This window comes from Athene cunicularia, assembly GCF_003259725.1.
Source record: "Athene cunicularia isolate RWA chromosome 5 unlocalized genomic scaffold, athCun1 chr5_part1, whole genome shotgun sequence".
NCBI classification, from domain to species: domain Eukaryota; kingdom Metazoa; phylum Chordata; class Aves; order Strigiformes; family Strigidae; genus Athene; species Athene cunicularia.
This window is the reverse complement of record NW_020799101.1, coordinates 43,253,824-43,275,347: the sequence shown is the minus strand read 5'-3', so window position 1 is coordinate 43,275,347 and position 21,524 is coordinate 43,253,824. Positions and strand designations below refer to the sequence as shown.

Below are 21,524 nucleotides of genomic sequence, written 5' to 3'. Positions count from 1 at the left end.
CTGCGGCGGAGCCGCCCCTCGGGAGCCCTGCGCTGCGGGTGCTCGGGGCGGGATCGGGGGGCAACGACTCGAGGCCCACAGGTGCTCCCGGAGGCACAGGGGAGGGGGATGCGTTTCTCACGGCCTGGGTCAGGTACGGCCGTCGGGTAGTTCAGGCTGGGAAGGACTCGAGAAGATCTCTCGTCCAGCCTCCTGCTCGGGATGCTCGGTGCTTTATCCGCTTGGACCCCGGCAGCCTCTAAAGACAGGTTGCACCGCTTCTCTGGGTGCTCTGTGCCACTCCTTGGCTCCTTGTGAGGATAAAGATTCGCTTTACCTACACCCTGAACCTCTCTTGTTTCAACCTTTGCTGTCTCATCCGCCCCCTGTGTCCTGCTGTGAAATGTCTGGTTCTCCTTGATTACTTCCCCAGTAATTCTCTCCTCCAACCGAACAAGCCTGCTTCCCTCAGCTGCTTCTCCGGGGCCCGTGCCCATCGTGGTGGCCCTGTGCTGAGCTCAGTCCAGTTTATCAATGTCTTTGCTGTATAGGGGGGGGTCTCAGAACTGGGCAGAGTGCTCTAGATAAGATCTAACAAGTGCTGAGTAAAGAGGGCTGATCACTTTTCTTCATCTACTGGCTGCACTCCTGTTAGTGCAGCCCGGGATGCTGTTTGCCACCCTTGATGCCAGGGCACGTTGCTGGCTCCTGTTATATATGGAGACCCCTGGGTCCCTTTCCTTCCCCGGTGTGGAGTTTCCATTTATGCTTGAATTCTGGAAGGTTTCTGTATGTCTGTTGCTCCAGTCTCCCAGGGTCCCTCTGAGTGGCAGCCCTGCCCTTGAGCACAGGACTGTGCCCCCCAGTTTGATGTAATCTGCAAATATGATGAGAGAGCAATGCCATCCTTTTGTCTAGGGCATTCCTAAAGATGTTAAATAGGAGAGACCTGGGTAGACATGTCCCAGGATAGACTTGTTTCACATAAAAGAGCATGTGTAACTTTAGTGTAAGTTTGTCTCTACTGCCTGATGTTAACAATGTGGAGACAAATTATCTCATAAATTCTACAGAGCAACTTCATCCTGCTGCTTCAGGCTCCACAAGTCTGACTTCTGACTTATTAACGTATTTCCTTATTCTTTAAAGACAGCAAAGATAAATGTGTTTCTTATTTTTAAACTGCAGAATACAGCAAGCAGTAAAAGCAGCCTTCTCTATTTTACAGTTAGAGCGTCATAATTCAGAAATGTACCCTCCCTTCATGCAGTTTTCCTTCACTGTTTCCTAGACTATTAAAAATGTATTAATTTTTTATATTTTTATGTAACATTTCTTATTGGTTCCTGTAACAGTTCTGTCCTGTGAATAAGTATGTGTTACAGAACAGTAGTATCCTTAGTCATTGAGAATTTTAAAAAGATAGTTTTTTAGAAAAGATTGTATTTCCCCATTAAACAGAATCACATACGCCAGTTCAGATGCAACGAGTTCTCCTGAGGCCATTGGGTGCTACAGTTGCTTCTGTGGGGATCACAAACTCAGTGTTTTCAAACTGTGTGACTAACCGGGAAAGGGAGGAAGATGTATGTGGGTGTCAGCCAGGCAGCACTGAGAAACATCTGTATTGGGTATAAATGTACTTACTATTTGATGGTGAGTACAGAACTGCTTTTCTTATAGGTGTTTTCCCTTACAGTTAGTAGAATCATAGAGTCACAGAATGGTTTGGGTTGAAAGGGACCTTAAAGACCATCTAGTTCCACCCCCCTGCCCTGGGCAGGGACACCTTCCACTAGCCAAGGTTGCTCAAAGCCCCGTCCAACCTGGCCTTGAACCCTTCCAGGGAGGGGGCAGCCACAGCTTCTCTGGGCAACCTGTGCCAGTGTCTCAACACACAGTAAAGAATTTCTTCCTTAGATCTAATCTAAATCTGCCCTCTGTCAGTTTAAAACCACTGCTCCTCATCCTGTCCCTACACCCCCTGATCAAGAGTCCCTCCCCTCTTTCCTGTAGCCCCTTTTTAAGTCCTGGAAGGCTGCTACAAGGTCTCCCCAGAGCCTTCTCTTCTCCAGCTGAACTCCCCCAACTCTCTCAACCTGTCCTCACAGGGGGGTGCTCCAGCCCCCTGATCATCTTTGTGGCCGCCTCTGGACCCACTTGAACCGGTCCATGTCCTGATGTTGAGGGTCCCAGAGTTAGACAGGGTGCTTCAGGGAGGTGTTTCACAAGACTGGAGTAGAGGGGGAGAATCCCCTCCCTTGACCAGCTGGCCACACTGCTCTTGATGCAGCCCGGTTGGCTTTCTGGACTGCAAGTGCACATTACTCTTATAGTAGTTTTTTCATCCACTAATACTCCCAAGTCCTTTTCCCCAGGGCTGCTCTCAATCCACTCATCGCCCAGCCTGGATTTGTACTCGAGATTGCCCTGACCCATGTGCAAGACCTTGTTCTTGGCCTTGTTGACCTTTATGAGGTTCATATGGTCCCACCTCTCCAGCCTGTCCAGGTCCCTCTGGATGGCACATCCCTTCCCTCCAGCGTGTTGACTGCATCACACAGCTTGGTGTCGTTGGTGACCTTGCTGAGGATGCACTCAATCCTGCTGTCTATGTCACTGATGAAGATATTAGAAGCCTAGACCAAGATTAATTCAAACTATAAATTACTGGTCAAATAGAAAAAATGAGAGATTCCACAGAGGTGTGAAGATGACCTTGTCACTGTGAGGGCAGTCAGACAGTGGAACAGGTTGTTCCAGAGAAATTGTGTAGTCTCCATCCCTGGAAGTTTTCAAGATTCGATTGGGCAAAGCCCTAAGCAACCTAGTGAGAGCCCACGGCTGACCCTGCTTTGAGCAGGAGGTTGAACTAGAGACTCCCTAAGTTCCTTCTCAACCTGAGCTGTCCCGTGAGTTACACTGTTTTCCAAAAGACCTGGCTGTATGTGGGGAACAAGTACTGGATATTACTCCAGTGTTGAATGTTTGAAGAAGAACAAAAAGTATTTTTCTCCTACAGAGGCAGCTGAGATGTTTGTTTCTCAATATGTGTGGTCTTACAGAACAGAACAGCCTTATAAAAATGGCACCTCTCTTTCTCTTTGTTTCACTGGAAGCAGTAGTGGTACATCTCTTTGCAGAGGTGCTGCTAGTCCCACTGCTCTCAGTAGACAGAAGCCTCAATTCTTCGTTAAACCCAGCAAATCATAACTTTAGAATAGGTGTGTATATGTATGCATATAGATATGCATCTATGTGTGTATATCTAGTTACCTGTGTATCTGTATATATTAAAAAATAAAAACCAAACCACAGTTGTCCCACCTAGGTCATATCCTTATCTAGGTCTGATTGCAACCCTGTAAGCTGATGCATTGATGAGGCTGAGGTTGTCCAGTGATGCCACGAAGAAATTACTTAGGGCTATCCATTAGTTGGAGACCAGAATAGACTGTGTGGCCTTGACTCCTACCCAGTTTGGGGTAATTTGCTGGCTTTTCCTCTTTTTATGTTACATTTCCCTTTCTACCCACTGTTTCCTCAGACTTATGTTTTTATAGCTGTTTTACTTTTGAAATAATGTATGATTTTTATCTTGCCTTAGTCTTCTGATATTATTACTATCTCTTGCTTCTGCGTACTGATTTCAGATCATGAAGAGTGAAGTACTGAGGGTGACCCATGAGCTTCAGGCCATGAAAGACAAGATCAAGGAGAACAGTGAGAAGATCAAAGTGAACAAAACCCTTCCATACCTTGTCTCTAACGTTATCGAGGTGAGAGCAGTGCGATTTTCTGCAGCAACAGAACTCTGCGCAATATATAATTGGGAAGGAGAAGGGCAGGGGAGTTCATTGGTAATTTGAGACATGGTGCATTCTCAAACTACAGATGCTCCTGAAGCCGGGGCTTTCAGGTTTTTCTGTTGGTTTTGTTTGTGACCTGGAAGTACACATCACTTGCCCCTTTCTTGTCCAAGTCATTCATAGGTGTTGGCTCCTGTTCATCTGTACATGTCAGAGCCACCAAGGGTGACACGGCCTCGCATAGCGTATACGCCTGGGCATGTGAAGTTTGGTACGTGCTTTCCAAAACTTCACTGCAAGTGAAAAGCAGTGGCTCTGTTAACTACATCACATTCTTTTTGTAATTCAGTCATTTTCCTGATAGGCCAAAAAAATGCTCATAGTTTTCTGTTTCTTAAAATAGAGGGTAGGTTTATGCTAGTGTTTTAAAACAATGAAGTTAAGTCTTAATGTAAGCTGTTGAAATGGGAAGAGAAATTAGTGTCATTAGCTACTACTTTGTTCTGAACTTTATAGTATCTGTGCCATTGTGTGTTGCTTCATCAGGAAAGGAAGAAATTAATTTTTATAGGAGGGCTTTAATGCTTTCAGGATTCTACTGCTGATGGATGATGGGAAATTTCATTTCTCCTACTGCATGAAATTTCATTTCTCCTACTGCATGTAGTTTTCAAAGCATAAATCCTGGGGTCATCCTGCTAGCCTGATTACATTGCTATGAAATCTCTCACTCTGGTTTTCAGCTGCTGGATGTTGATCCCAATGATCAGGAGGAGGATGGAGCAAACATTGACCTGGATTCCCAGAGAAAGGGCAAGTGTGCCGTGATCAAGACCTCTACGCGCCAGGTGAGGCCCATGTGCCCAGCAAGGCGTGAGGAGCACTGAGAAGGACCTTCTCCTAGTGCAGGTGTTTTTTCTTAATTTGATTTCTTTCCTACAGACATATTTTCTGCCTGTTATTGGGTTGGTTGATGCTGAGAAGTTGAAGCCTGGAGACCTTGTGGTGAGTGATAATGTTGTGGCTGTTAGATATGATGCTGGCCAGAAAACTGCATATGCCTTGCCCTTTAGAAAGGAGACAAATCTGTCTGGATTTCCCCAAGACCATTTCTGTACTAAAATTCTAATAAAAAGATATTATGGGTTCAGTCATATTTGTAGTATATAAAAGTAGTTTGGGGTGTGTGTGTTCTTTAGGTGCTGGCAGTTTAGATATTACCTTGTAAGCTTTCTAAACCCAATCTTTTGTACCATAAGTAAATTTTAAAATTGTACTAGGTTAGCTGTGGCATTGTCCACCATGTCAGGCTGTGGTGATTTGATGAGCATAAGTGGCAAAGCTGGTTATTTCTGCATCCTTGAGGTCTAGTGAATCATCTTTGATTGAGTATTTATTAATTGCTATCTGAAGGGTCTGTTAAAAGCGAAGGACTTGTGTTTACAGGGGGTGAACAAAGACTCTTACTTGATCCTGGAGACTCTACCTACTGAGTATGATTCACGGGTAAAAGCCATGGAGGTGGACGAGAGACCCACAGAGCAGTACAGTGACATCGGGGGGCTGGATAAACAAATCCAAGAGGTGATACTTTTATGTTTAGTTTCTGATGTGACTGAGGACAGTGGTTTTAGAACTTCAGCTCAGAACTTCAGTTCAGAGCAGGCTGCCTGGATCTGTGAAAGAATATTTTTCTTTTGCTGTAGCTTGTGGAGGCCATTGTCCTGCCAATGAATCATAAGGAAAAGTTTGAAAACTTGGGTATACAGCCGCCCAAAGGAGTCCTTATGTACGGGCCTCCAGGAACAGGGAAGACGCTTTTAGCTCGAGCGTGTGCTGCCCAGACCAAGGTAAAAGGAACCTCTGAAAGTGTGTGCTGCTGTGGGGTTGTGCCTGAAAAAGAGTAAGAACTCCTCCGAGGGGAGAGGGTTCATACATACAAACAGTGTTACAGAGGCTGTGGTTTTCCTGTATGTTTGCTTCCTTGCTTGTTTTAATTAAAGGCTTCTTGTAGTACTCAGAACTGACCCTACTGAGGAATGAGGCACAGGATTCTCTTTCACTTCCCAGGCTACGTTCCTGAAGCTGGCGGGTCCACAGCTTGTGCAGATGTTCATTGGTGATGGAGCTAAGCTGGTACGCGATGCTTTTGCTCTAGCCAAGGAAAAAGCTCCTTCCATCATCTTCATTGACGAACTGGATGCCATTGGCACTAAAAGGTGGGGTGTGGGCCATGTTGTAAAGCTCTTGGGAGCTGCCTAGAAGCTCCCTTTTGCCTGTGTATGTAAAGGAAGCTGAGCTTAAAGCATGGCCTATTCAGAAACAGCATAAAGCCAGTCACAGATAGATAGCAGTCGCCGCGATCCTTGAGCTCATGACCGAAGTTCGTGAGACTTGGGATTGATCTGATGTCTGCTGTGGTATAAAACTGTTTTCTGATAACTGCATCAGGCACATGGAGATGTTTACCCTCATTTACTACTTGGGCCTGGACAACATTAGCCCCATTCAGCTCTAGGGACATTATAAGACTTCGCTGCTGTGCCCAGGTTACCGTAGTTGCAGTCCTCATCAGGGTAGGACTTCTGTAGTTTCAGGGAGGAATTTGGAGGACCTTGGCCAAGGAGTGTGCACTGCAGTCATTCTGTCCTTTTAGGTGATTTAAAACACGGGGACAGGATGGTCAGGTTCATGCTGATTGATAGTTTTACCCTTGTTTCCTCCTTAGGTTTGATAGTGAGAAGGCTGGTGATCGGGAGGTGCAGAGGACCATGCTGGAGCTGCTTAATCAGCTTGATGGTTTCCAGCCCAACACACAAGTCAAGGTTGGGATCTAGCAGAGGGAGTTTCTGGAGGGGGCTTTAGTGGCGGGGTGGAAAACCGTGTCTGGGGAAGAAGCTTGGTGAATCCTTGGGGAGGAGAGGCCTGTCCCCCAGGTGCCTCAGACTGGTGACCTTACTTCTACTTAGGTGATAGCTGCAACCAACCGGGTGGATATCTTGGACCCAGCTTTGCTCCGCTCAGGACGATTAGATCGCAAGATTGAGTTCCCAATGCCTAATGAGGAGGCCAGAGCCAGAATTATGCAGATCCATTCGCGCAAGATGAACGTCAGGTATGGAAGAGGCATGGCCTTGGGGGGCTGTTTGCTGCTTATGATGGTACCTCAGGGTTGTGGAGCACTCTTTTATGAGAGCTCACTGTTGGGTTTTAAGGAAGCTCTATACCTCGCTTTTTCTATTTGGTGCTGTTCTCAGTCTTCTGTTTTTGTCCCCCCTCCTGCTCATGTCAGCCCTGATGTGAACTACGAGGAGCTGGCTCGCTGCACGGATGATTTCAATGGAGCCCAGTGCAAGGCCGTGTGTGTTGAAGCGGTAAGTGTTGCCAGCACTGCCTTGGAGGGAAATGTGAAAGCTGGCATGGAGTAATGACTGAACTGACCGGGTGCTCACACGCCCTCTCTAAACACTGTCTCATTGGGCAGGGGATGATTGCCCTCCGCCGTGGAGCTACAGAGCTCACCCACGAGGACTACATGGAGGGAATCCTGGAGGTCCAAGCAAAGAAAAAAGCCAATCTGCAGTACTATGCCTGAGCTCTGCCCAACCAAGGGTGTCGCCCTGGCAGAGGACAGGACTAGACTGGACTGTACCACTTACTTTCTGTCTGGAAAAAATAAAGCATTTTTTCCCTCTAAAACCAAATCCATGATGTGTCAGGGCTGTTGCCATTGCTCGGTGGTTCTGCATCTGCAAAACAGAAAGTGAGGACCTCCTGTCCACGGTGCCCATCATGCTGACTTTGGAGCCTCCCCTCCTGCTAGAACTGGATTAAATTCTGCTTTGCTCCTTCTGGCTGAGGACCGACAGGTGATACTGCAGTAAGTGTTTTTGACACTGATAAACTGCAGCTCAGATAGCACCCCCTGTTTTCACCTGTGCAGCCCATGAATGGCCTGTACCAGCTTTGTTAGAGTCTTTGAAACTTCTGAACAAACAAACACTAATTTTGCAAGGGAGAAGTGAATACAGTTCACACATGAATGATGTTTTAACTCTCTCATTTCAACTCTGGAAGCTTTAACACCATTGCCAATATGTGCGGGAGCTCTTGGTGAAGCAGTCTGGTAATTAGAAAGAATTCAAGGTTTCATCCACTGAACAAGTCTTTCAGTACTTTTAATGCCAGTTGAGAATTACAACTTCCATTTAAAAATTACACTTTTCATAAATACACTGACTTTAGCATTAAGTATCTTACATGCCACTGTATTGTATTTTAAATACAATGTAAACATCTCCAAATGCTGGCCATCTCATCTTTACCTGTGCAGTTTTTGGACGCTTGGGAGAGGGGCGGGGATGTGAGGGAAGAAAGAATAGATGAACAAAAGAAAAATGCACCCCAGAGTACTTTGGCTGATGTTCCTGAGTTAGCCTTAGTACTTGCACTGGTTCCAAGGCCCTTACTGCTCGTTTTGGAGCGGGAGCTTGTTCCAGCGGAGCGTGCGTGTTATGGACACGCTGTGCTCAGGGGGCGTTTTGACATTAGGAGGGGGTGAGTGGTGAAGTGAGCAGAAGCCACGCGTTCCTGAGGAAAATACACTGCGGTTCCTTTGGACATTAATATTAGAGGGGGCTGTACATCTGCTGCTATTTTAGCAGTACTGCTCTTTGAGCTCGGGGAGAATTACTCATCTCCTTTCACAGAACAGGAGTTGCACCCACAAGTTAGTTGAGGGGTGAAGGTTGATCCCAGCAGCTCAAATGACATGCTTTCAGAAATACACCCTGGCCTCTAGTGGAATAGTTAGAAGCTGCATGTTGCATACATCTCTCCGTTAAAACAAGGCTCTGTTAGCCAGATGAGTAGCCTTACCTGTGTAAGAAGCTGAGGAAAACTTTCCCCTCCTTTCCTAAAGCCAGCAAGAGGTTTTTTTAGAGTCTTGCTGCTCAGTTACAGCCAGCTCCTTTTGGAAACAGCTTTAGTAGTGAGTAAATAGCTGATACCACAGCATGGAATAGCACAGATTTCTGATTTAAATTAATTAATACTAAGAATGGGCTAATTCTTTGGCCTAAACCTCGGCTTAGATCAAGGTTCTTTAGGGAAATGATGGCCTGAGCCAATGCTAGACAATGCCTGTTGCAAAAGTGTTCAAGCCAACTTCACGTAGCTCCTTGTCCTAATTTGGGTCTGAATTACACAGACCTGCAGCAATAGAGTTGGTGCGTAAACATCCCTTACAACTGGACAATAACAGGACCATGGAGGTACAGTTCAAAAAACAGCACAAAAAAAGACACAGCCTTGGACTTAATCCCTTTGTAAACAGAAGAAAAACAAATCAAAAGAACTGTCCCCCTTAAACCATCAATGAGCAAATCACCAATAATTCAAACCTGGAGTTACTTGCAATGTCTGTGTCCGCGGCTGGAGGCTGGAGCAGCATCCCCGGGGCTAGTATTCCCACAGCTCTGGCACTGCTCTCCCCGCGCTGACATGCCACCTCTTCCTGGTGTTAACCCCCAGCTCTGCCCAGGCTGCGCTTCCCAGAGTCTCTCCTTGCTCCCTCTGAGGTCACACAGCCCCATTTTCTTGTCTGGGTTTTTGTACAGACGCCCGGGACGTGTTGAGGGAGGGAGCCAAGGTGCAGAGGAAGCCAGCCAGGAGGGTGAGGCCCAGGCCTCCCCAGGCACAGAACATGGACCAGCCATAGCCATGACTGATGTCCTCTGGCAGCCCATAGACGTAGCGAGGGTAGCGAGACAACTCAAAATTGATCCCAGCGACGCATGTGCAGAGTGAGATGATACAGCATGTACCTGCAGGAGAAAAGCAAGAGGGTTCTACACTGCCCTCACACAGATTAATTATGCTCTGGACTTTTCCCTCAAAGGCTGGAATTTTCAAAATCAAGGAATAAGTTGGGGGTGTTTTTTTTCTGTAGTTCTACCAGTCTCTTCTTAGAAGGTGGGGAAAAAAAGGGCAAAATATATAGGCCAACGGAATACCTCATGTCACAGATAACCCACCTTGCCTTAGCTCCCTCTGTTGCTATCTGACATTGTCATGTATGGTTCAGTCTTCGAGACTTTCTTTCTTTCCTAGGACTAATGCCAGCAGGTTCCAGACAGCACTTGGGCAGTGAACAGCTGAAGCCTAGGGCTGTGAAGCACAGCGCCACTTGGTTGCTACTGGGAACGTCCAGCCTCCTGCCTAGGCCTGGGGAAAGGGCCCAGGGTTTGTCATCTGCTATACATTCATTGTGCACCTATAAAGAGGAGCAAAAAACTCGAACTTATAACACAAGGCACTCTAGTATGCCTTCTAGATACTAGTACGCTAGACTCAAGGTCGAGGCAATCATTCTATCCTCTCCAGCTCTGAATCTGTGTCTAAAATACTAATGATTGAAAGCTCTTGCTGCTGAGGGCATGCCCATTGCAGTACGTGCAGGAGCACTCGAAGGGCACCCAGCCTACCTGTTCCACTTTTCTAATACTTCACTCTCACTGCTGTGTGCTAAAGAAATGAAAATGTTCCCAAAGGAAACTTCAGTTAAGCAGCATCTGGGGTGATCAAGGACAGCACAAGCCTAACTCCCAGCCTCTCTAGCTTAACGCCATGGCAGCAGGTGCTTTTCTATGCAGCTCCCCAGAAACATGCCTTGGGAAGGCTCGAGGGAAAATTCTTCCCCCCCCCAAAAAAAAAAGTGGCACCAAACCAGTGTGGCACCTACTTGTTTAATTGATATAGATGCTGCTATATCACCAAGTTCCTTGCTTGCAGCCATTATAGATGCTGACACTGGACCTCTAGGGTAGTAACACTGGCTTTTAAGTATAAGAGTCTTGCTTCTCATTCTTGAAAGTTGCCTATTTTCTGCTTGCAATTTAAGAATCCCCATCCGTGGAGCACCTCAGTAGCTCATCATTCTGGTGCACTTGCTGCTACTATGCCCTTTTCAAATAAAGACAAAACACTGCCCATTCTTGAGCTGAACAATCGAAGTTCAGAAAAACCTTTGGCCATGCAGAAAGTCTGCTCCCAGCCAGGAGGAACAGATGTAACACCCTGGGCAAGCACTGAGGTCACGTCTTCATCACCGGGCCTGTGTTCTCCAGGCTTGGTTGGGTTTGGACTGCATTGTTACCTGAAGAGCAGCAGAAAGGTGCTGTACATATTGATTTTTTTGTTTGCTTATTAAGATTCCCTAGGGAAAACAGCCAAGCCATCTGACAGGAGCTGCAGGCTCCACACACTCGGAGCAGGCCAGAGGCCTGCGCTCACTGGGCATATGGTCCCCATGGCTACACAGCAGCTCTCCAGAGCAGAAGGCTCGTGTACATACAGTGGGGTCTACTGAGACACACACTAATACCCACGCAAGCACAGGTCCCGCCCAGTGCCGGGAGAAGTTGGAACGCTGCGCTGGTGGTTTGCTGCACTAAAGAACTGCTTTGTGTGTTTGCTGTGGGCTGACCTGACTTTTAAGAACACCTCCCCAGCCAAAGATACTGGCTGGTGACTTCAGGAGTAGAAGCGAAAGGCTCTCACCTCCCATTAGGAAGAGCAGCCCAGCCACGTACTGCATGAGCTCCTGCTGTTTGCAGCAGCCCAGCACACCAATGATCCACCCAAACAGGATGATGGAGACTGCCATGCCAATGAAGCCAGCTGTCATCCTCCGCAGATCTGAGGAAAGAGAAAGGAGAAAAGCAAGAAAGAAGACAGACATGAAGATGGCAGCACCTAGACAGGACAGCCAGGGGAGAGTCCAGACAGGTTTAGATTTGCTGGTTCTAAAGTTTGCATTTCACCCACGGACAACTCCTCCTGTAGCTTCTTTGAGGTAGAGAGTTTGTCCATCGCACTGAAACTAAGGGAATCCAGCTAACTCACCTCCTTTCTGCCAGGCACAGTACAACTAGAGAGCATCTCTGTCCTGATCAAGAGGAATACTGGCCAAAGACTCCTCAACATAGGACAGAAGGGGTGCATTATGAATGCAGCAATGATTTCAAAGAATCACAGAATCATCCAGGTTGGAAAAGATCTTGAAGATCATCCGGTCCAACCATTAACCTCACACTGACTGTTCCCAACTCCACCATATCCCTCAGCACTATGTCATCCCATCAGCCCAATTTGTAAATGTTAGTAATGCAAGGGTTATTTTGTGTGTGTGTGATGTGTTTCTTTGGGATATAATTTGCTGGGTAAGTGTCTGCTGAGAATAGAAATAAATGAAGTGAGAGGGGATGCTGAAAAGAAATAAAGGACTAGCGCATTGAAGGCAGATAGTGTGAACTGAAAAGAGGAATAGTGGGAGGACAGAAGCAGACAGCAGATCAATACAGTATGATGGAAACAACTCCAGTAACAAGCTCTAAAAAAAAACCTTGGGCACCAGTGATATGAACAGCACTTTGTCATCCATAATACAAGTGCTGTTCTTGTCTCCTCCTAGTTCAGACCCTAGCTGGATTTCCTCAGCACTGAGCCTCACATGACAGTGGCTAGGCAGAATTATGTGAGGCAACAGAACCAGAAAACAAACACAGAGAGAAGAGGGAGTAGAGAAACCCGATTAAATCACTCTCAGTGACAGGCTACAGGTCAGTCATCTGTGTGGGAAGGACTTGGGCATGAGGCACGCTTGTGGGACAGGAGCTGGTGGCAGGAGGTTGCAAAGGCAAACTGAGATGTTCCCTAAAAGCTGGTTGCCAGGGGGCTGTACCAGGTCTCTGGTGTGCACACAGAAAAACACAAGATCTATACAGACTACACAGTGATGCAACACTTCTGCTCTAAGCCAGCTAGAAATCATCTGTCCCCAGAGCCAGAATATGATTACACCTTGCAACACACTACACACATGCCTGTATTCCCGAATTCACTGCTTATGTCCCTCCAAATCACACGTCCCCTTCCAATTACACTGTCAGCTGCTTGCCCTTCCTCAATAACAAACCTGTACTTATGCTCAGAGCCCAGTGAGGGCTGGCTGACTGGGAGCCCTCGCCTGGCACTGCAGTAAGGCACTAAGGAATCCGGTCCATCTCGCATGCTGCTTTGGGTTACTTACGGAGTGCGTGCCACTCATCCTGCCGTATGGTGTTTGTGATGTTGATGGGCAAGTTGCGAGGCAGAGAGCTGGAGGTGTAGTGGTACTTCACAGCTGTGCAGCGCTGAATAACTCCTGTAAAAAGAGACATCATTGTGAAACAGCATGAAACCCCTGTGCCTTCCACTTGCTGCTGAGTCGACTGGCCCAGCAGAGCTCACACAGGGGAAGCCTTAGTTCACTAACAGAGCGAATGTAACCAAAAAAGAGCTGTTTACTTCAAAGGCTTTGGGGATCAGGAAGGGAGGGAGCCTTGCTACAAAGAAACACTCTCAAAGAGGGAGCAAGGTGCTGGGCCAGGCAGGCTCTAGGAAGGAACAGCTGAAGGCAAAGCAGTAACAGTGACCAAAAACCACGCCAGAAGTTTCCTAGAGGAACTGGTAGGATCTCTTTGGTTTGGCAAGGAAACAAGAACGTGGCCAAGTACCAACAGGACTGACTGCTTTGTCTCTAAGAAGACAGAGTTGAATCACTTTGAAAATTTTGAAGGAATGCTGGGAAGAGAACTGCATGGGAGAAAAGTTTGAATTCACTCCAGTAGTCATTGGCTCTTTGCTTTTGATGAACAAAAGTACCCAGGTAGGCTTGTTTCCATTACAGCTTAGAGAAAAGTGTACCCCAGGTGCAAATGTGAACCTACATGCACGCTCTCCTTGAAAGGGATTTTTACTTTAGAAAACAACCAATAACAGAGAAGCTACTAGGGGGTGGAGGGAGAGGAAGGTGCCTTGCCCACACTATTATAAATAAAGCCAGGGCCAGGACAGAGAATAAACACGGATGGTGGGGTGGAGAACAGCCAGAATGGTAAAAGAGCTAAATAGTATGAAAAGTTCCCCATAAACAATGGCTACAGGGTCATAACTGCTATTTGAGTGATGGGGCAGAAGAACCTTTCTGAAACAATTAGTTGGCCAGTGAGCTAATTAAGCTGGTGAACAATAACTAGCAGGGAGCTGCAGACTCAGTGATTAGCTTTGCAAAAGACACTAGAAAACCCAGAAGAAGAAACGGGTTTTGTGCTGCTCCCACCACAGTGGGAAGTATGGTTCTGCTCTCCAACAACGTTCTCTGGGACTGCACTGCCCTGGGTCCCGCAAGGACCTGCGGAGAGGAAGCTCCCACTTCACAAGATTCACAAGACGCCCAGCTAATTCCAGCCATAGGGCCAGGGAGGGAAAGGTGATCTGAATTTCCCCCCATTAACTAACCAGTGACATTTATTACAGATGGAACAAGCAGACATGTAAAGAGGAGCCCCCAAAAGGGGAAAACTCAAAGCTAGACTTCCCAAAGCCTCTGAGCAGAGAAGCATTGAAGTGGGCCGCCATCCTCGGCTCCCTGCCGCCTCCCCCGACAGCGATACACCGACACACCGAGCTGCTGCCCTTCACCTTCAGCCACTCGCCCTCACCCTGTGGAGCAGTGCTCCCTCTTCGCCGTTATATCAGAAAAAGCCTGGAACGCCACCTGAACAAACAGATCAGCGTGACAACCCAGTAACAGAGGATGTCAGTTCATTTGCAAAAGCTCTGCGAACAGCTGAATTAAGAACTCAGGCCCATATACAGCTCATCACAGTATCTAATTAAATTTTACCTGTAGCTGTTGACTGAATGCAATTTCAATATTGACATGATTTACATGTGTTGTTGAGAAGTATGTCTGTGGTACAAAGAAATGACATCTGATTTTACAGTGCACTGGATTCATTAAATGTAAGATCTATGCACTTGGATATTCTAATTACAAATGTGCTATCTATGAAGCAGTATTTTATCTAAGAGCAAGGATTACTACTTTTATAGCTCATTAAAGAAAAATCAAAGACTAGAGATGTACATCCCTTATGATCAAAGCTATGGACTCCTCAGCTAAAATGTCACTGAGAAAATCTTTGCTCTGTATTATTACAAGAGTTTACATGTAGACTGAAAGTAAAACCTCTCCACCTTCTTATATAAATCTGGTTATTTAGAAGTTTTCAAATATCAATTTATTCTGCCTCTGGTTTAAAAACTTTACTCCTAATCCTTTCTTCCCCAGAATTCAAAGGGCTAATTTTATGTAGGTAGCACATAAAAATATATTAAAACCACAAGTCTGCAAAACAAAGAGCTCAGGAGTTAGCAAATTTTAGGGTTTATGCTCAGTGCTGACACCTAATCCATGGGCTTGGTGACTGCCTTTGATTACACCATCACAAGCCATTTTTCCAGTAAGTTTCCCTTTCCTCTGAGAGCACTGGACCTGCTCCAGTGTGAGCCACCACAGGCAAAGCAAGGGAGGCCTCTCTCTGTAGGTCTACTGGGAAAGCTGAAACAGGTAGGCAAGAGAGTCGGTGAGGGCAATATCTTGGCTGAATACCTACCCACTTTCTCCCAGAAAATTGTAACATGCACCCAGGCAATCCTCAGTAGCCAGATTTGGCATCTGCAGTCACTAGTTCACACTTCCCATTTTCTGAGTGAATCTCTAATTTGCAGAGACACCAATGCATACAAATACAGCCAGGTACCCCTTGGGGCTGCATTTAGAGTGATACAGAATCACGGAACGGTTTGGGTTGGAAGGGACCTAAAGATCATCTAGTTCCCACGCCCCCGCCGTGGGCAGAGACACCTTCCACTTGCCCAAAGCCCCGTCCAACCTGGCATTGAACACTGCCAGGGAGGGGGCAGCCACAGCATCTCTGGGAAACCTGTGCCAGTGTCTCAGCACTTCCACAGTGAAGAATTTCTTCCTTAGATCTAACATAAATCTGCCCTCTGTCAGTTTAAAACTGTTACCCCTCATCCTGTCCCTAGCCCCTGATCAAGAGTCCCTCCCCAGCCTTCCTGTAGCCCCTTTCAGCACTGGCAGGCTGCTCTAAGGTCTCTCCAGAGCCTTCTCTTCTCCAGCTGCACCCCCCCAACTCTCTCAGCCTGTCCTCACAGAGGGGTGCTCCAGCCCCCCGAGCATCTTCGTGGCCTACTCTGGACCCGCTCGAGCAGGTCCATGTCTTTCTTATGCTGGTGGCCCCCAGAGCAGGATACACATAATGTCTTGTTCTCCAAGTACTCAAGGAAAAAAAAATAAATCAAAATCAGGTTTGCAATCTCGAAGTTATCACAAAGTCAAAGGTATTTCAAAGGTACTCCAATAAGTCCTTTGTTCTAAGCCCTTACATACCTTAAATCGCAGTCTATAACACAGGGACACCATCATGCCCTCCATTTCAGAAACCTGCTAGCAAAGTGATTTCACTTTTGTTTATAACACACTCAGAGGAGCACCATAAGAGAGCTTGCCAAAATTAAAAACTTTGCCTTCAGGCAAGGGCTTGAATAGAATGGAATCATGTGGTGAACAACAACTAAGTGAGCATTGTCCTTTTTGGCACACAAGTAAGTTGAGAATGCAGGACAGAAGGGGGCAGGTGCTCATGTTATTAGCTTACCATAAGGCACGTGTACAAGAAAATGGTTACACAGTCTGATCCTAGCATTTCTAAGGAGCATTAAAAGAACACTATGCAAGTTGCACTGCATGTGCAATTTTCTTGATTAAAAAATAAACATAAGACAAATGAACTGCATCCGGCAGTGTCACATTGACATTTTCATGGCCAAGCCACATGCCTGTGCCCTCCCACAGCCAACATGGTTTCTCACACTTTTTTTTTTTTTTTTTTTTTTTTCCCCTCAGGATTGCAACTGCAGACAGGTGCCCTTCCCATACACTCTCACAACCCTTGGGACACTATATGTGAGTGTCCCCAGATGAGTCTTTTCTTCTGACTGAACACAAAAGCTGGAAAAAGTCAGAGGGTGCAGGCTAGAAAGAATTTCTGGACCTCCAGATGCCCAGGCTGAGCACAGGCCCCTTGTCCCTGGGCCTAGACACCTAGAAACCCAGACCCAGGCCTGCTGTGACACATTCAATTTGTAATCCTGGGCTTAGCACACCCTGACTTTCAGTTTAGTTTTTGTCTCTCTCTGACTTTGAAACATGCGGGTTTTCTTCTCTACACCACCTGTGTGCCACTCTTAGGAGGAGGAAACACAGAGAGGTTCAGATTTTCTGTTCTGCCACCTCGTCCAGTCCTATCCTAGAGCAGTTTGGCTCTCACAGAGCTGGGAGACCCTCTCCTTCTCACCATGAGCAAGGCCAGGAAGCAACCATGGGCAGTAAACACTGAGCTACCATGTGAAGTCTGGCCCTCCTCCCCCTCATGCCTCAGGACCAAGTGGTCACTGAAGCTCCCTGGCCTGTTCCCACCATTTCTGCTCAAGATTGTGGAGACCATCACAGCTATGGGATCATTCTGTCCACAACATCACCCAAAGGTCACTAGATCTGGTAAACTGATCTTCCTTTAAAACTCTTACAGATAATATTTACTGACAGATCATACTTACGAACAGCCATGACCAAACAGATTGAATTTATTAAAGATGCTACTACGAGAGATGCTCTACAGACCACACAGTCATTCCTGTAACTCTTCCAATTTATCATCAGTTGGAAAGGACAGGAAGTACAGACACTAGGACTGAGCAGTTTTCTCACAAGGGACTCATTACTGCCACAAACTGCTGTGTTTCTCTGCTTAAGCAGCCAGTGGTTCTCAGTTTCTCAGCTACATGCTACTAGGAAGTAATTTCTGACATACTGACTACTTGCACTTGTGCAAAGCATTTGAGGCTGTCCCGCATGACATCCTTGTCTCTGAATTAGAGGGACATGGATTTGATGGATAGACCACTCAGTGGATAAGGAATTGGCTGGATGGTCACACTCAAAGAGTTCCAGTCAACAGCTCGATGTCCAGGTGGAGAGCAGTGACGAGTGGTGTTGACGAGTGGCGTTCCTCAGGGGTCGGTGTTGGGACCTGCGCTGTTTAGCAATTTTGTTGGTGACATGGACAGCGGGATCGAGTGCACCCTCAGCAAGTTTGCTGACAACGCCAAGCTGTGTGGTGCGGTCGACACGCTGGAGGGAAGGGATGTGCCATCCAGAGGGACCTGGACAGGCTGGAGAGGTGGGACCGTGTGAACCTCATGGAGTTCAACAAGGCTAAGTGCAAGGTCCTGCCCATGGGTCAGGGCAATCTCAAGCACAAATCCAGGCTGGGCCATGAGTGGATTGAGAGCAGCTCTGCAGAGAAGGATTTAGCGGATGGAAAACTGACTATGAGCCAGCAATGTGCGCTCACAGCCCAGAAAGCCAACCATGTGCTGGGCTGCATCAAGAGAAGTGTCACCAGCAGGTCGAGGGAGGGGATTCTCCCCCTCTACTCTGCACTCATGAGACCCCCCTGCAGTGCTGTGTCCAGCTCTGGGGGAACCAACATCAGAAGGACATGGAGCTGGTTGAGCGGGGCCAGAGGAGGCCACGAAGATGATCAGAGGGCTGGAGCACCCCCCTGTGAGGACAGGCTGAGAGAGTTGGGGGTTCAGCTGGAGAAGAGAAGGCTTCCCAGGACTTAAAGGGGACTACAGGAAAGGTGGGGAGGGACTCTTGATCAGGGGGTGTAGGGATAGGAGAAGGGGTAACAGTTTTAAACTGACAGAGGGCAGATTTAGATTAGATCTAAGGAAGAAATTCTTCACTGTGGGGGTGGCAACTGGCACAGGTTGCCCAGAGAAGCTGTGGCTGCCCCCTCCCTGGAAGGGTTCAAGGCCAGGTTGGATGGGTGTGAGCAACCTGGGCTAGTGGAAGGTGTCCCTGTCCAGGGCAGGGGAGTGGAACTAGATGGTGTTTAAGGTCCCTTTTAACCCAAACCACTCCGTGATTCTGTGATTGCAGCACCAGTATATGTGAGATGCGCCAGTCCCACCCCCCAGCTTTTTTCAGAGCAAGCTTGAAAAGCAATAAAATCCCCAGTTTACAAACAGTGATGAACCTTATGGCTTTTAATTCCTTCAATTTACTGGTGTTAAAATGCATGTTGTTCAAATTAACCCACCAAGTTATCCAAAGCAGCCCATTAGAATGGATCTTTCCTCAACATTTTCTACTGTCACCACTTCTTAAGCAACAGTTTTTTTCATACTAAGAGAAGACCACTAAAGAACATATAATAAATCCCTGCAGGACCTCACTACTTAAGAATTCTCCATGCAAAAGGTTTCTGTTGCAGTTATCCAGCGTGTAATCTGCATAGCCCAGGCTCTACAAGATGATGTATAGCGCTCAAGTTCTTACACTCACGTCATCCCTCCCTACACACAGACACATCCTCTTAGTTTCCCTACCAAAGTGTTTCAGTTCTTTGGCTGCTATCTTTTACTGATTGCTAATCTCCATTTTCCCCATTTGGTTTGTTCATTATTTCTTCTTTTGCCTTCTTAATTGTATTTTTAAGATGAAACTATCTATTTTGCCACAGTTTCAAAACAGTGATTTTGCATTTTAAGAAAAATCCCACATATCATTCCTCTTTCACATTTAAACATTTCCCACCTCTCAGTTTTGCATTGTATTTTTTGTCTTCTGCTTCTTCCTTTTAAATATATGAAGTGAATATATTTTCCATTTTTTAAAATACATATATTTTGGATATAGAAATGTATGCATGTATATGCATCATCAGCTAAAATGCTCAAGTATGAAAGTTGCAACAGCACTGCTTTGTATTAATAGCAGTAGATAAATACAGGACTAGAAATCCATGGAATTATCTGCATGGATAAGGGTACTTATGGACTTAGTCACTTACTCATACTTCAATAAAGACCCAGAAAGGAAAGAAACTTTATTCCAGAGGTACTAGAAAAATGGAGAGTATAAACCCAAACCAAAATTACCAGAGGACTGTCACAAAAAAAAAACCCAACAAAACAAACAAAACTTACTTCTCTGCCACTAAAAGCTTATAAAAATCCCTAGGTTAAGGCCTTTTAGGGGTATAAGAAGGTATCACACATCACCAAAAAGCTAGCTGAAGACTTTGTGCAAGTTGAGGAGAAAATAGGACTTTCAGAGGTGCACAGTAGTGATATTCAGCACATACTAGGAAAAAAATGCCTGTTTCTTCTTTTTGGAAGCCCCAGATCTAATACCGTGCTTTAGAGAACAGTTCAGCCATAGACACACCTGACCATCGTCCGGAAAAGGCCGCTTAATCACAGTTGTCAGAGAAAAGATAGACACAGCAGGAACAAGGAAAGGCTGCTAGCAAAGCAGGTCAGGGGAAGGGATGAAAAGAGAGGCATGTCTATTTAAAGATCTGACTCCACAAGAACTATTATTAATAATTTCCCTCTATAAGATAAAGCATAAATCTTTACAGGAGCAACTGCAGACCTAATAGGCAAAGAATATCAGGGAGGTGAGGCTTGTAGTGAAAGGCAAGGTCTTTTATTAGAACAGCTGAAGAAAAAAAGAAAGTAGAAGGAAAACCTTTTGGGTCTGATGTCCCTCCAGTTTTGCACATCAGACCCTGAGGAAGATCATTCAACACCCTGTAACACCCTCATGCATGCAGAATGCAGACTCCAGCCTCTCTTACTGTTGTAGTGTTGGGAAAATACCTCAGAAACAGAAATACTGAGGACAAAACTAGTATTCTTCCCATCCCTTCCCCCAACCTTTGCTAATCTCAGTGGGAGCTGAAAGCATTTGGCTTGATGAGAAGCAAAAAATAGATAAATATTTTACATGACAGGCACAATTAATAGAAAGAAATTAATGAGCTGCCTTTTAGTGAAATGAGATCAACATGGAAATAAAAATGAAAACGCATAAAATGGGTCCCAGGAGATTAAATAGAAAGAAGCTAAACACACAGCACTGGAGTTTCTAAAAGTAAGTTGCAGCTGTGCATTGGAAAGAAGGGACAAAGACGAGCTGAGCTTCACAGTGCCAGTCTATCCATCCTCTGCTGTGCAGGACTGGCGTCACAGTTGGAAGCCACACTGAAGAACTGCTCCCACTTTCTTAAGATAGCATTTCCATTTTGTGCCTCAATGGACGCACTTCTCCCAACTCCTACTCTCCCTGTGCTAATACATACCTGCTGGAACAATAAGTCCTGTTATTTATCATTAACCGTACATGGTGCTGCTTCTCCTAAGCTTGTTTTATATGTCACTCATTTTGACTTAAAAGGTCAGGCCGCTGCATTATTAGTATCATCCAGTCCAGGAATTTTATTCATACTTTGTGAACTGCCTGGCTTTGCACCACGTGCCATAATAGCAGAAGATCCACCGCTTTCCCTCCTGTCACCTCTGGAGCCCTGAGCGACAACTGCCACCATCAAGGCCTGGCAATCCATCCACTGCCGCAACGAGAACTCCCCCGTGCTGGAACGGCAACAACAGGTCCCTTTCCCCTGGCTGCAAACACGGCGGAGCTACGAACCATACCGTCCGTGCCTCAGCGCTCAGTCGCAAGCAGGTGTCAGGGGTAGGGCCGTGCCCACCGAGACCCCTCTCGAGCGGCAGGCCCCGCACCGGGCCGCCGACGGGGCTCCCCGGGGACGCGGTCCCACCCAGCGCTGCAGCACTGGAAGCAGCCGGGGGGGCGCACAAGACCCCGGGCTCGGGTCAGGGCCAGGCTCGCCGCTTCCCGCACGACCAGGGACACCGGGAGCCCCGGGGGCCGTGCGAGGCTGCACC

At 46.7% G+C, this 21,524-nt stretch overlaps 2 protein-coding genes across 2 annotated transcripts; one reads left to right on the top strand and one right to left on the bottom strand.

The window, feature by feature from the left end:
• The first annotated feature begins 3,606 nt into the window (after nt 1-3,606).
• On the top strand, nt 3,607-8,092 carry PSMC3 (proteasome 26S subunit, ATPase 3). The gene is made up of 10 exons (XM_026849725.1): nt 3,607-3,758; nt 4,532-4,636; nt 4,731-4,793; nt 5,235-5,372; nt 5,495-5,638; nt 5,859-6,007; nt 6,517-6,613; nt 6,758-6,903; nt 7,081-7,162; nt 7,273-8,092. Exons 1-10 carry the CDS (start codon nt 3,636-3,638, stop codon nt 7,381-7,383), a joined length of 1,158 nt encoding a protein of 385 aa, XP_026705526.1. The 5' UTR covers nt 3,607-3,635; the 3' UTR covers nt 7,384-8,092.
• LOC113480694 (transmembrane protein 178B-like) lies at nt 7,950-14,247 on the bottom strand. Its single transcript, XM_026849728.1, has 3 exons — nt 12,880-14,247; nt 11,349-11,486; nt 7,950-9,613 (listed from the first exon to the last, which is right to left on the bottom strand). The coding sequence occupies exons 1-3, from the start codon at nt 13,010-13,012 to the stop codon at nt 9,369-9,371; spliced, it is 516 nt and encodes a 171-aa protein (XP_026705529.1). The 5' UTR covers nt 13,013-14,247; the 3' UTR covers nt 7,950-9,368.
• Nucleotides 14,248-21,524: the final 7,277 nt, after the last annotated feature.

Bases quoted from the DNA above. Each gene is read 5' to 3' on its own strand.
- PSMC3 (XM_026849725.1), top strand. From the start codon at position 3,636: ATGAAGAGTGAAGTACTGAGGGTGACCCATGAGCTTCAGGCCATGAAA. The intron at 3,759-4,531 runs GTGAGAGCAGTG...TCTGGTTTTCAG, and splicing joins TTGTCTCTAACGTTATCGAG to CTGCTGGATGTTGATCCCAA. The intron at 4,794-5,234 runs GTGAGTGATAAT...TTGTGTTTACAG, and splicing joins TGAAGCCTGGAGACCTTGTG to GGGGTGAACAAAGACTCTTA.
- LOC113480694 (XM_026849728.1), bottom strand. From the start codon at position 13,012: ATGATGTCTCTTTTTACAGGAGTTATTCAGCGCTGCACAGCTGTGAAG. The intron at 11,487-12,879 runs GTAAGTAACCCA...CTCTTTCCTCAG, and splicing joins GGATGAGTGGCACGCACTCC to ATCTGCGGAGGATGACAGCT. The intron at 9,614-11,348 runs GTGAGAGCCTTT...TTTCTCCTGCAG, and splicing joins GCTGCTCTTCCTAATGGGAG to GTACATGCTGTATCATCTCA.